The sequence below is a fragment of the Notamacropus eugenii genome, chromosome 2 (assembly GCF_028372415.1).
Source record: "Notamacropus eugenii isolate mMacEug1 chromosome 2, mMacEug1.pri_v2, whole genome shotgun sequence".
NCBI lineage: Eukaryota > Metazoa > Chordata > Mammalia > Diprotodontia > Macropodidae > Notamacropus > Notamacropus eugenii.
In genome coordinates this window covers 439,578,746-439,591,521 of record NC_092873.1, presented here as the reverse complement: position 1 = coordinate 439,591,521, position 12,776 = coordinate 439,578,746, and the positions used below count along the sequence as shown (strand labels likewise).

General features: G+C 42.8%; 1 protein-coding gene across 1 annotated transcript in view; it reads right to left on the bottom strand.

Moving 5' to 3' along the window:
• The window catches only part of CACNA1S (calcium voltage-gated channel subunit alpha1 S), a 102,322-nt gene that overhangs the window by 27,598 nt on the left and 61,948 nt on the right, over positions 1–12,776 (bottom strand). The window contains exons 19-26 of the mRNA XM_072648237.1: positions 10,577–10,636; positions 6,333–6,439; positions 5,070–5,157; positions 4,640–4,747; positions 3,166–3,218; positions 2,167–2,313; positions 640–841; positions 30–188 (exon numbers count right to left, since the gene is read on the bottom strand). Coding sequence (XP_072504338.1) covers positions 30–188; positions 640–841; positions 2,167–2,313; positions 3,166–3,218; positions 4,640–4,747; positions 5,070–5,157; positions 6,333–6,439; positions 10,577–10,636 — 924 coding nt within the window. The remainder of the gene's footprint in view (positions 1–29; positions 189–639; positions 842–2,166; positions 2,314–3,165; positions 3,219–4,639; positions 4,748–5,069; positions 5,158–6,332; positions 6,440–10,576; positions 10,637–12,776) is intronic.

Genomic DNA, 12,776 nt, shown 5'->3' with positions numbered 1-12,776 from the left:
CTGGTCAGCTGGCCTAAGGAGCCTCTTACCTGCATGCCTAGGCAGATGGTGTTGAGCATGATGAGAGCGAACATCAGGTACTCAAAGTAGGAGGAGGTGACGATGTACCACATCTTGTACTGATAGGGATTCTTGGGGATGTAGCATCTCAGTGGGCGGGCTTTCAGGGCATATTGCACACACTGGCGCTGTGATACACCATATCCAGGGGCATCAGAATTAAGGAGGAGGCAGGAAATCCCCCAAAGGGTGGTGGGGGATAGGCAGCTGCTTGTGGGGGAATCTGCAAATCAACTGTGGCCTAGTGAAGGTGTCCAGTCTGCTCAGGGGAAGTTGTACCATCCTGGTGAGGCTCTTGAGGGGGAAGCCTTCCATGGTAGTCTCATCCCATTGGTTCTCTTGGCTCTCACCCAACTGATGAGCTCTCTATCCACCTCCCACTCTATCTCAGGCCATTCATGGTGTTCCACCCCAGGTTTTCCAACCAGACATCTCAGTGAATACTTCAGGTGGAGTGCTGGGCACTAAGGTGCTACCCCCAAGCTAAGAGTTACCCACCCTATCCTCCCTTTGGGGTTTTGGGTAATGAGAATCCTCCCTCCCTTTCCCTGATTCCACCTTTATGGGCATCGAGGGTACCTGGTTCTTGTCGAGCTCACAATTCTTGTATTCGGTCTCACCCTGCTCCTGGAAGGTGACTATGATAAAGCCCACAAAGATGTTCATCATGAAGAAGGCGATGAGGATGATGTAGATGATGAAGAAGATGGCCATCTCCACACGATTGTTGTAGATGGGGCCCATGTCCTCAGTATGTGTATCAATAGCTTTGTAGAGAAGCCTATGGAAGGATTAAGGGAAGCACGGGAATAGGGAAAGCTAAGACAAGGTTGAGAAGAGCCTTGAATGCTAGATTGATTTTGGACTTAATAGTAAGAATAATATTCACATTATCTATGAATTTATTTTAATGTTTACATTTCTTTTAAATGAAAAAGTTTCAAAATTTAAATTTAGGGGAAAGGGAATAAGCATTTACTAATTACCTAGCATGTGCCAGGTACTCTATTAAATGCTTTTACAGATATCTCATTTGATCTTCACAAAAACCTTGGGAGGTAGATGCTGTTATGATCTCATTTTATAGTTGAAGAAACTAAGGCAAACAGAGGCTAAGTGACTTGCCCAGGGTCATACAGCTAGTAAGTGTCTGAAACCAGATTTGAACTTAGACTTCCAGACTCTAGGCCCAGGGCTCTATTCACTGCATCACGTAGGTTCTCTCTCTTCTATCTTCCTTTTTTTTTAAGGGGGAGAAAACTTTCTAACAAATATGTATATTCAAACAAGATACATTTTCATACTGGCCATGTCCAAAAAAATCACAGGGTTATTGTAGGGAAAACTTTAAGGAACAGTAGAGTGCTACAAAGACAGGAGCCGTGATGGTACTTCCATAGGCACGAAGGAGCCATGGGAGGTTTTTGAGCATGGGAATGATGTGATGGGATTGACATTTACAAAAATAATGATACCCAAACATATACATAGAGCTTCCAAGACCTTCACATCTGTTAACTCATTGAGCATCCCCACTACCTTGGGAGGTGGTTACTACAAGGTAAGATGACCTCCATTATATAGATGAGGAACCAGAAACTTGGAGAGGTAATGTGATTTACCTATGGCCTCACATCTAGCAAGTGTTAGAGGTGGAATTAGAACCCAGGTCTTTCTGGCTCCAACCCTAGAGGACTGCTGCCTCTTTTGTATTAAATAGCAGTGGGCACAGGGATATCCTTCTTATTCCAAGGTTTGCACAGTGTCCCTTCTCAGCTCCATGCTGCCTTTTGTGGCCTATAGCAATTAATGCTTCCAGTGGCATATGATTGACAGGAGTAAGCTACTATTTTACCCATGAATCCCTGGGCACTCTACTTAGTGGTTAGGTATCCCAGGTATTTTACCAACTTTCTTCGGGAAGGAGGTCCTCTAGCAATGCCCTGATTTACTTATAATCTCTAAGTATTAAACATGTTCTCAGTGTTGGCACACACATACACACTGCTGGGTGCAACATGTGTGCATGTAGGGGTGGACATTCTAGCCATCCAAGTACCCTCCTTGTTTTGTATCCTCCCCCACTTTCCCAGTCTCCACACTCACTGGGGCCATCCCTCGAAGGTAGAGACAGTGAAGAGTGCCAACATGGCGGATAGCACGTTGTCAAAGTTGAAGTCATTGTGCAGCCACTCCCGGGGGTATACTTGCATCTGGTTAGGGTCCCCATCTTTGTACACATAGTAATAGCCCCTGAATAGAGAGAAGCCCAGTCCCTTGAGTGGCTTAGCTGCCTTCTTCCCTCCTGGAAAGTCCTCTTTGGGGGCCTCCCTCTACCCCAGAGAACCTCAGACCATGCCCCCCATCTCCAGAAAGTAGCAGGAGGGTGTAGAGCTCACAGAAATCCCCCAAGGACATGATCTTCTGATGACATCCCTATTGGCGGTATTTCTTTATCATAAGGGAGGGCTCTGAGAGAGAGGGGAGAGGGTTAACCATTGGGGAAACAACAGCAAAGAGAATGATGAGGAAGAAGATGTAGATCCCATATCTCAATCAGGGGAGTAAGTCATGGTGGGGGGGTTTCTACGAGATCACACTCATAGGACATAGAATCAGAAAGAACCTTAGAGATGATCTAGTTTGACTAGGTGACCAGGGCTAAACAGTAAGCAGAAGAGTTGAGGTGGTTGCCTGGGTGAGGGGTTGGGCTGTCTCCTATATACTGTTATAAGATTACAGGATCATAGATTCAAGGCTAAAGGGACCTCAGAGGCCATCTAGTCTAATGCTCCTATTTTCTAGATGAAGAAACTGTGGCCGGGGAAATTAAGTGAATTGTCTAAGGTCACACATAAGAAACAATCAGAATTAAAGTCTCTGATTTCTTCTCCCAGTACCACACTGCCTCTCATTTCTTCCCAATTTCCCCAGACCTCCAGGTTTTAAGACACTATCACTATCTCCATCATCCACTAGGCCAGCATCCTCCTCGCTGACTTTGGAGTCACCTCCTGGGCAGCCCCAGGTGGAGAGTTGGGGAACCTTCACTTGATCATATCCAGGTGGGGAGGGTCCTTCAGAAGCTGGGGGGAGGCAACTTACTTGCACTCAGCTTCAGTCATCTTAGACAAGTCATTGCAGCTGTAGAACTTCCCCTGAGGTGAGGCAGGGAGAGAGGAAAAAGAATGGGGTGGGGGAGAAGAGAGACAGACAGAGACAGGAAGACAGAGAGAGGGAGAGACGGAAACAGAGAGACAGAGACAGAAAGACAGACAGAGAGAGACAGAGAGTGAAGCCAGAAACAGAGAGAGAGACAGAGAGAGAGAGAGAGAGAGACAGAGAGAGACAGAGAGAGAGAGACAGAGAGAGACAGAGAGAGACAGAGAGAGACAGAGAGAGACAGAGAGAGAGAGAATATGTTGTCATGGAAACAATTAAAAAATGGGACCAGAAGGATGTCATGATAGAGTGAGAGTGCAGAATTATTGGCTCTGGTATTAGGGAAGTCTCCTTGTCCTTGTCACCTTCAAGGAGGTGAAAACCCTAACCTTCTGACAGGAAGGCAGGACAGGATAGACTTGACCATAGTAATCATAGCTTAACAATAACATAGTTCTTGTTAATAATAATAATGATGTTAAATGCTATGTTATACTGTAATGAAATGCAATATATGGTAAATATAATATAATAAATATAAAAACAGTATGACATATCATACCATAACATAATATGATATAATGTAAGGTGATAAACACTGTTAGTACCATTAGGGGCAGCACTTACACCTAATAGGATTGCTAGAACTCAAAGGCACATCATTTATTTTACTTATTTTTAACATTCTCTTTTTTAAAAAAATATTTAGAGTTCCAAATTTTCTTCTTATTTCTAGCACCACTTTCCCCCTTACAGTGAGAAGGTAAGTAACACACTATCAATGATCCATGTGAAGTCTTAAAGGTATATCAAAGGCCTTGAAGGCCGAACTTACTTCCTGCACATTCTACAAGTGAGGAGACTGAGCCCCAGAGAAGTAAAATGACTTTGCCCCAAAAGTACAGGTAATAAATGACAGAGGAAGGATTTGAACCCACATTCTGTGACTTCAAGTGCAGTCATGGTTCTGGGTGCACCCTGTGAGGCTCAGCCCCAGAGTCAAACATCCAGGGACTCAAGTCTTACAGTTCCTTCTCCCTCTAGGAAAGGGAAAACAGTGCCATTTCTGGAGGGGGGGGGGGACAAATGCCCCACTATCCTCAGAGACTGTGCTGTTGCATATTCCCCAAATCTGATGGGCATCCTTAACAAAGAAAGGCTAATTGCCCTGCATTTAGGAGTTGAAGCACAGAGGGGCACCTCTTAAAAATTTTTTCCAATGAATAAGTATTTTATCTCCCTCCTACTCCCACCCTCCTGAAAAAATAAATCCTTGTAACAAGTAGACCCAAATGTACAAAAACATTTATAGCAACTCTTTTTTTGTGATACCAAAAAAAGGAAACTAAGAGGGTGTCCATCAGTTAGAAAATGGGTAAGCAAATGATGGTATGTGGTTGGAATGGGGGCCTCTTACCTTGAAGAGCTGCACTCCAATACAGGCAAACATGAATTGCAGGAGGGTGGTCACCAAAACGATGTTGCCAATGGTCCGGATGGCCACAAACACACACTGAACCACGTGCTGAGTAATGGAGAATAGATCAGGGAGGACCAGCCTCACAGCCACCAGGGGTTGAGGGAGTCCCAAGAATATAGGTGAGGGACAAGAGAGGGGAGTCCCCTGGCTGGAGGGAGAGGGACTGACAGTAGATACTTCCAAGGTCCACTGTGAGTGGATGACCCAAGAACCCAGAATGGATGCAATGACTCAGCCAGGCTGGTGAATCAATGTACTAATTTACGCTTTGGTGTGGGCTGTTTGGGTGCTAGGTCACCATTCCCAGCTACCTCTGTGTTCCCTCCTCTCCTGGGGGAAGTGGGTCCAGGGCTCACTTGGCTCTCACCTTCAACCCTTTGGCCCTGTTGATGGCTCGGAGGGGTCGCAGCACTCTCAGCACCCTGAGGATCTTCACCACAGAGATGGTACTGGATCTGAGGGGTGGAGGAGGGAATATAGGGTGAGGTGAGGAGTGGGAAGGAGACCCTTGCTATAACTCTGTTCCTGGTGGGTAACGCTCATCATTGTTCCCTGCCACATACTGGCCTCTTCCTTTTAAGCCTTCAAATAAACCATCTTTCCACCAAAAATACTTTTTTCTCTCCTGAGTCCCCTCCCCCTAAGTCACTTCCCTCCTCTCCTTTAAATACTACCCACATGTTGTTTCTTTCAGGCTGTGATCACTCTGGTTTGTCAGCACCCTCCAAATTTCAGAATCCTGGGACAAACCCCCAGGGACTGCATCTTTGTAATGGCTTTGCCTGAGCCATCGTCCTTGTTCAGGAGCAGGTAAAGGCTTTCTATTACAGTGTAATATAGTGGAAAAATAGCGATCTTAGAATCTCACAACCTGGGTTCAAGCTCTAGTTCTGACACTTGTTTCAAGTGTGACTTTGGGCAAATTACTTAACTTTTATCCAATCTCCTAGGTGTCTAAATGGGAACTTAGGACCACAGATTTAGAGCTGGAAGAGAATTTAGAACTCAACTTGGCCAACCCTGTCATTTTACAGGTGAGGATACTGAGATACAAAAACAATTTAGTCAAGGTCATAGAGATTGTCAGAGTTAGAATTTGAACTCTGGTCTTTTGATTCCACATGTAGGCCTCTTTCCATTGCAGCATGCTGCCTCTCTGATAGTTGAAAATAATAGTTAAACCACTTACTCCTGAACTTGGAATCAGGAAGATCTGGATTAAAATCCTGCTTCAGATGTTCACTAGCTATGTGATCCTGAATGAGTTAACCTAACTTCTTTAAGACTTAGTTTCTTTATCTATAAAATGGAAATAATAATAATACCTATCTTACAGAGTTGCTATGAGGATCTAATGTGGAAATATATCTTAAGTGCTTTGCAAACCTTTAAATGCCTTAAATGTGGGAACTACAACTTCTACACCAACCTCTCAGGGCTGTTTGGGGGAAGATGTTTTATAAACTTTTAAGTACTTTATAAAGTATGAGCCATTGTTATTGTGTGAAGTTCATGAGCCCTGGTCTATGGGAAAGGCACCAGGAGTTTCAGAAACTTTCTAGTCTGGGGGTGGGTGTTGTTGTTCTCATGAAGTTTCCTTCCCCTGACATGGTCCCAAGTCATCACTCACTCAATGCCCATGGAGATGAGGGACACAGCCACAACTACCAGGTCCAGGATGTTGAAGTAATTGCGTAAGAAGGAGCCCTTGTGAAGGAAGGCACCGTAAGCTGTCATCTACAGAGGAAAAAACCAAAAAACAAAAAAATCCAACATTGATTCCAAGAGGAGGAAACAGACTTAACAAGGTTTCATGTCAACGGTGCCTTCTCTCTACAGACTGCCCCCCTAGGAATCAACTTCTCTCTCTGTTGGGACATTTTTTTATAGATAGAAATGGAGGCCTGAAGATGTTGTGACGTGCCTAAGGGCCAACAATGAATTACAGTGTAAATCAGGGCATGAAGAGTGCCCAAGATGGTACAAAGTATCAGCTGAATGTCAAGGAGGGTGAGATCATTTATAACTGGGGCAATCGAGGAAAGTTTCATGAAAGAGGTGACTTTAGAGCAGAACTTTGAAGGATGGGTAGGATATAAACTGATAGAAAGAGGAAGGCATCTTTGGTGGAAACATATGTGTGTTTGTCCTTCATTGCCAAAGAAGACCACGCCATCAGAGAAATGATGACATGACTTGCACATGACTTTGTTTTGAGTGAGGGAGAGCTGTGCAGGTCACCAGCCTCACTTCTCCTCCAGAGCCATCTGAATCCAGTGACCAGATACTCATCAGGATGACTGGAGGTGACCCAGAATGTACTGGGAGACCTTGGGCCCTTTAGGCCAAGGTCTTTACAACAGCATGGACAAAGGTACAGAAGTGGGAAAAGAAAGTCTGGCTGGAGCACAGAATATTTAAGAGAGTAGTGGGAAACAATATAGCTTGGAAAAGTAGGGTGAGTTGTATCATAGAGGGCCTTGGATGATAGGCTAAGAATTTTGGACTTTACTTGGGAGCCAACAGGGAGCCATTAGACCTGATATAAGGAAAAAGCTTCCTAATAATCAGAGTAATCCATCCATGGAGTGGATCGACTTAGGCCCTTTTTGCTGAAGGGCTGTAACCAGTGGCTGAATGACTCCTTGTTGCTTCTGTTGTACAGGGGATGATGTTAAGTATAGATTGAACTAGAAAGCCACCAATGTCCCTTCTAAGTCCCAGAGTCTGTGACTTAATTCCAGGGCTGTGCTGGAGCGGAACTACCTAGTGATGGCTCTGAGATCCCGAGCCATGAAATTTCCAGAGTGAATATTCATACCTCAGAAAACCAGAGCTTGATTTATTGTTTTTTGATTGTCTAGACTTAAAAAAAGTGATGGAGAACGTGCTAATGATACAGATCAAACTTAAAAGTGTGTTGTAAGCACGTTTTCCCCCTCAGAAAGCTGGTTGCTAGATATTTTTTAGCACACCTCTCCTGCATTGGTCGTTGTTCATTTTCCTCTTTTTCACTGTTTACTTGATAGACTGGAGTCGTGAAACTATGTAAATGATTTATTCCAAATATTTGTTTATTTGCAATCTAGTACAGTGCTCTGTATTTAGAAAGGGATTTTTAACTTTGCTTTTTTTTGGATTATGCTTGTGATTTCACTGGGACCTGGAACTCTAAATGAGAAGACTTCCTTTGGCAATGAAGGTTTGTACCTGTCTGCAATTTATAGCCTAAGAAAGCACTGAGAAGGTAAGCTCCTTGTCCAGGGTCAAACAACCAGGAGGTATCGGAGATGGTACTTCAACCAAGGGTTTCCTGATTTCAAGGTCAGATTTCTATCTACCACATCAGTGGTATCAAACTCAAATAGAAACTAAATAACATGTAAATGGTCTCATATTGACACAGAAAACCACATATTAAGCCTACGCTCTATTTTGTTTTTATTGATTTTGTTCAATATTTCCCACTGACATTTTAATCTGCTTTGGGCCTCACTTGGGAGGGTTACCAGATGAGTAGGCGGCCTTTTTGACACCTTGGCACCAAAACGCTTAAGAAATGTTAACGAATATTTGATAAACAAAGGAATGAAAATATAGAGGAAAGCTGGCATTCTTTCTGACTCCAAAGGGAAACTCTTACTTCATCTTTTCTTTAGAGTATAGGGGTAGAATGATGACAAATTCTGTCATCTTCTAAGAATCTGAGGGGAGCTTCCTCTTAACAGTTCGACCATGTCCCTCTGCTCTTGAAATTTGAAAAAAAATTTTTTTAAATTCAGACTATTAAAAGCCTTCATACCCTTCTTGATTGTCCCCAACTTACCTTTGCAGACTTTGCTCCCATTACATCCCTGTGGGTGTACTCCATACTCCAGTCAAGCTAGATGATTCACTGTTGCCTGATCATGACCCTATGTTTTCCCACCTTTGAAATTCTGATTATGTCTCTCCTGACATGCTTTCTCCTTATACTTCATCTCTTCCTTTTGAGATCCAACTCATTTTTCAAGGTTTTAAACTTTCCTTGCTCCTTTTGAGTAGAAGAGATCACTCCCTCTTCTGAATGCCCAAAGCACTTTGAGTGCCTCTGCTGATACTTACATTATTTCAGACATTTAAAAAAATTTCCTATTAGAATCCACATTCCCTGAAGGTAGCTACTGCCTTGTTTATCTTTGTGTCTTTCACAGTACCTTGTATATAAATGTTTGCTGAATGAACGATGACTCAGAAAAGAGTCTGATAGAGATGTAGACTTTTGGAAGCTTGGAGCTAACAACATGGGATGCTCTGAAGGAGAAGTTTTCCCAGTTGTAGCTAACAAAGATCAAGAGCCTAGCATAGCCTCCTGGAGCTACTCCAGTGATCATCAGTCTTTTATATGTTAGAAATATGCTTGAGAGAGTACAGATGAAGATTACCCAGTATGCTAAAACTGAACAGCAATTTACAGAGGTATTGTCTTTTGCAACAAGGGGTCTGTAACACACCCTATACCTGTCTCCTGGGTCATGAGAACAGAGATGTAGATCCTATCTTCATTCAATCATTTCTTATTCAGTAGAAATTCACTAAGTGCTCATTATATACAATGTCCTTGGTTAAGTACAGTTGTGGATATAAACCAGATGTAATTCCTGCCCTCAAGCAGCTTCCTATATAATAACAGAGGGAGGGTAAGTGGGGGGAGGGTAGCACTTTAGTACTACTTTGCTGTGCTCGTGTGACAAGTGACCCTCTCTTTGTATACTTTTGGAGGGTTGTTGTTTTCTGTTTCTGAGGTGACAGGATAAACTTTATTCATATGTCATGGTTACTTCCATCCTCTTTTCTGTTTTTGAAATTTCCTGATTAGCTAAGTGTGGGCCTGGGATTATAGAATGGACCAATGACACTATAAGACCCTAGTGGACCAATCCAAGTTCAGAGGAAGGCCATTTTTGTTTGAGGATATGCAAGGGAGATGATGCTCTAGGACAAGAGAGAAATAAGATGGGCCAAATTAGACCTGGAAAACTGTAAACAAGGAAGAAAATGTAAGTGCTTCCTAGGCAGTAATTGGGTCATTTTCTTTTAACTGTCCTTCCAGTTACCTTATCCTGCTGTATAATTTGTGAGTTGATGTATTTCTATTTCTTTCTTATATAAACCCTGGAAAACATTCATTCTTGGGTTTGGAGTATATGGTAAGCAAGGGAAAGAGAGAGTAGATCCAGGGCATCCACTTATGGTGATAGCAGCAAAAGCAAGGAAAAAGATAATTAGGGGATGGATTTAATAGACATATGAGCCTAGGGAGCTAAGACAGTTCAGGGGTCAGGGAAGTTCAACAGGCCAGGGACCAAGGAAGATGTAGAAAGTAGAGAAAATTGAAAGCACAAAGGTCAGTGTACAAGTATCCCTGGAGAGGCTGACCCAGGTAAAAGGCCCAGGGTCACTCTTTCACAGCCTGCCTCTTGTTGACTGGCTGGCCTGTTGAATAAGAAATCCCTCTCCTGTGGGCTTTTTATAGAAAGGTCCCTTAGGAAAAATATGTTGCCTCTAGGGCTGATTTGATCTTGTCCTTGAGACCTGAGTTCAAAGACTGACTCACTAGCTGTATGACTCTGGACAAAGTCACTTAATTACTCTGTGCCTCAGTTTCTTGATTTGTAAAAATGGGAAAAGGTTGGGTTTAATGGCCATCTAAGATCCCTCTAAACTCTAAATCTATGCTCTTATGGTGAGAAACATAGAGTCAATTTTTCATTTTTTCCCCATAGTAGCTGTTCTAAAAGTGCAAAGGGGAACCTGAGAGAGGCAGCTAAGTGACTTGGCTTAAAAGGCCAGGTGGATAGGTGGGGACCTTCAAGAGTCTTCTAGACCACTTACCTTGAGCACAATTTCAACAGTGAAGACAGAAGTGAAGGCGATGTCAAAATAGCCAAGGATCTGAGATAGGGATGGAGTGGCATAGGAGGAGGAAAAGAAATCAGTGAGAGTCAGTGAGGTGACAGTGATATTGTAACCCTCACCAAAAAGCAAAATAGATTAAGAACCCATTTGTACTGGACTCTGTGTTGGGCATGGTACCGAGGCTGTCATACAGACAAACCTGAATAGATATTCAGGAGTTTTTAACGTGAGGTCCATGAACTTAAAAAACAACAACAAAACCAAACTACTTTGATAATTGTATTTCAAGATAATTGGTTTCCTTTGTACTCCTGCATATTTTATTTATTTAAAAACGCTATTCTGAGAAGGGCTCTATAGGTTTCACCAGACTGCCCAAGAGGTCCAGGACACAAAAACGTTTAAGAGCCATGAGTTAAAAGTCGAAAACCTGATATTGACATGGATGAACATGTAGCAGAAATACAGAAAATTGAGTCCTAGAATGTCAAATATATGCATGAATAGATGGGATTAGTACCATTTTGTAGAAGTTAAAATCTAAGGTGATAGGATAGACTATCCCCTGGAAAGAGCATTTATCTGGGAATCAGAAGACCTAGATTCTAATTTAGTCTTTGCCACTAATTCACTGGAAAAGTTACTTCCCCTCTGAGCCTCAGTTTCTTCCTCTGTAAAATGAGGGGGTTGGACTCCATGAGCTCCAAAGTTCCTTCTAGTTTTGACATTCTATGATCCAATTGAAATAGTTGACATGCAAAGGCCAGCACTCTTGAGAGGTTGCGTGTGAGGGGACAAGGGAAGAGATATGTCTGGGGTTTCCTTTTTGGGAGGAGTAGAGCCTGGCAGAAATCTTTACCTCTATTATAATTAGTCTGGAAAGGCTTCCTAGGATAGGTGGGAAATCAAGAATTGTTTGCAGCATGTTACCGTGGAAAGAACAGTATATTTAAAAGTAAGAGGGCCTGGATTCAAATCCCACCCCAGTCATTTGCTATTTGCTTGACCTTGGGCAAGTCTTAACCTTTCTGGACTCAGTTTCCACATCTATAAAATGGGAGAATAAGGATCTTAGATGCCTCTAAGGTCCTTTCCAGTTTTTGATCTCTAATCCCATGATCCTGGGAATGAGAATGGGGAGAGAACAGGGGATAAACACAGTTATGGTTATGTGATCCAGGACTATTCCTTAGAGTCCATAGAACTCATGAATGGAAACCAGGAAGAAGAGTAGGATCACAGCCATTATGCCTCAAAAGATCTGAGAGAAAGTGATGAAGTGTTGGCTATTGGATGGTCTTGATTCAGCTACTAGACTAGAGAATGTGGCCAAAGGGAGAGTTATCCTCAGAATACCATGAATGCCTGTGGGATAGGGATTTGAATATTCTGCTATTACCAGCTGCCTAGAAATGGTCACATCTGAGTTTTACGAGGATGAGGAGGAAGGGAAATAAGAGGTAGCTCTATCGGCAGATGCTAAATAATATGGTAATAATCCCTGACATTTTTGTGTAGTACTTTTCAGCTAGGAGCTATAGTGGATACAGTGCTGGGCCTGGAGTCAGGAAGACTCATCTTCTTGAGTTCAAATCCATCCTTAGATGCTTACTAGCTGTGTGACTCTGGGCAAGTCACTTAACCTTGTTAGCCTCAGTTTCCTCATCTGTCAAATAAGCTGGAGAAGGAAATGGCAAACTCCTCCAGTATCTTTGCCAAGAAAACCCCAAGGGGAGTCATGAAGAACTGGACACAACTGAAAACAACTGCACAACAACAAACTTTTCGGCTTACAAAGTACTTCCACACATATCATCTATTTTGATTCTCATCTCTTCCTGGATACTGTTTTGTCATGTCCATTTTACAGCTGAAGAAACTGAGACTCATGGAGACCGGACCTTAGAGTTAAGTGATTTTCATTTCTTGTCTCCATGTCTGGAGTATATTGTCTCCATGTCCAGACATGGAGACATGGAGAATAGTCTCTCATTACCTCTCCCTCCCAGAGCCCCTCTCTTTCTTTAAAACACAGTTCCAGCACCATCTTCTGTCTGAAGCTTTCCCTGACCCTTGCTCCCAATCTAGTGCCCTCCCTCCAAGACTATTTTGTATAGATTCCTAGTCACTAACTTTAGATTCACACTGTTATATTCAAGGATATTCATACTTACTT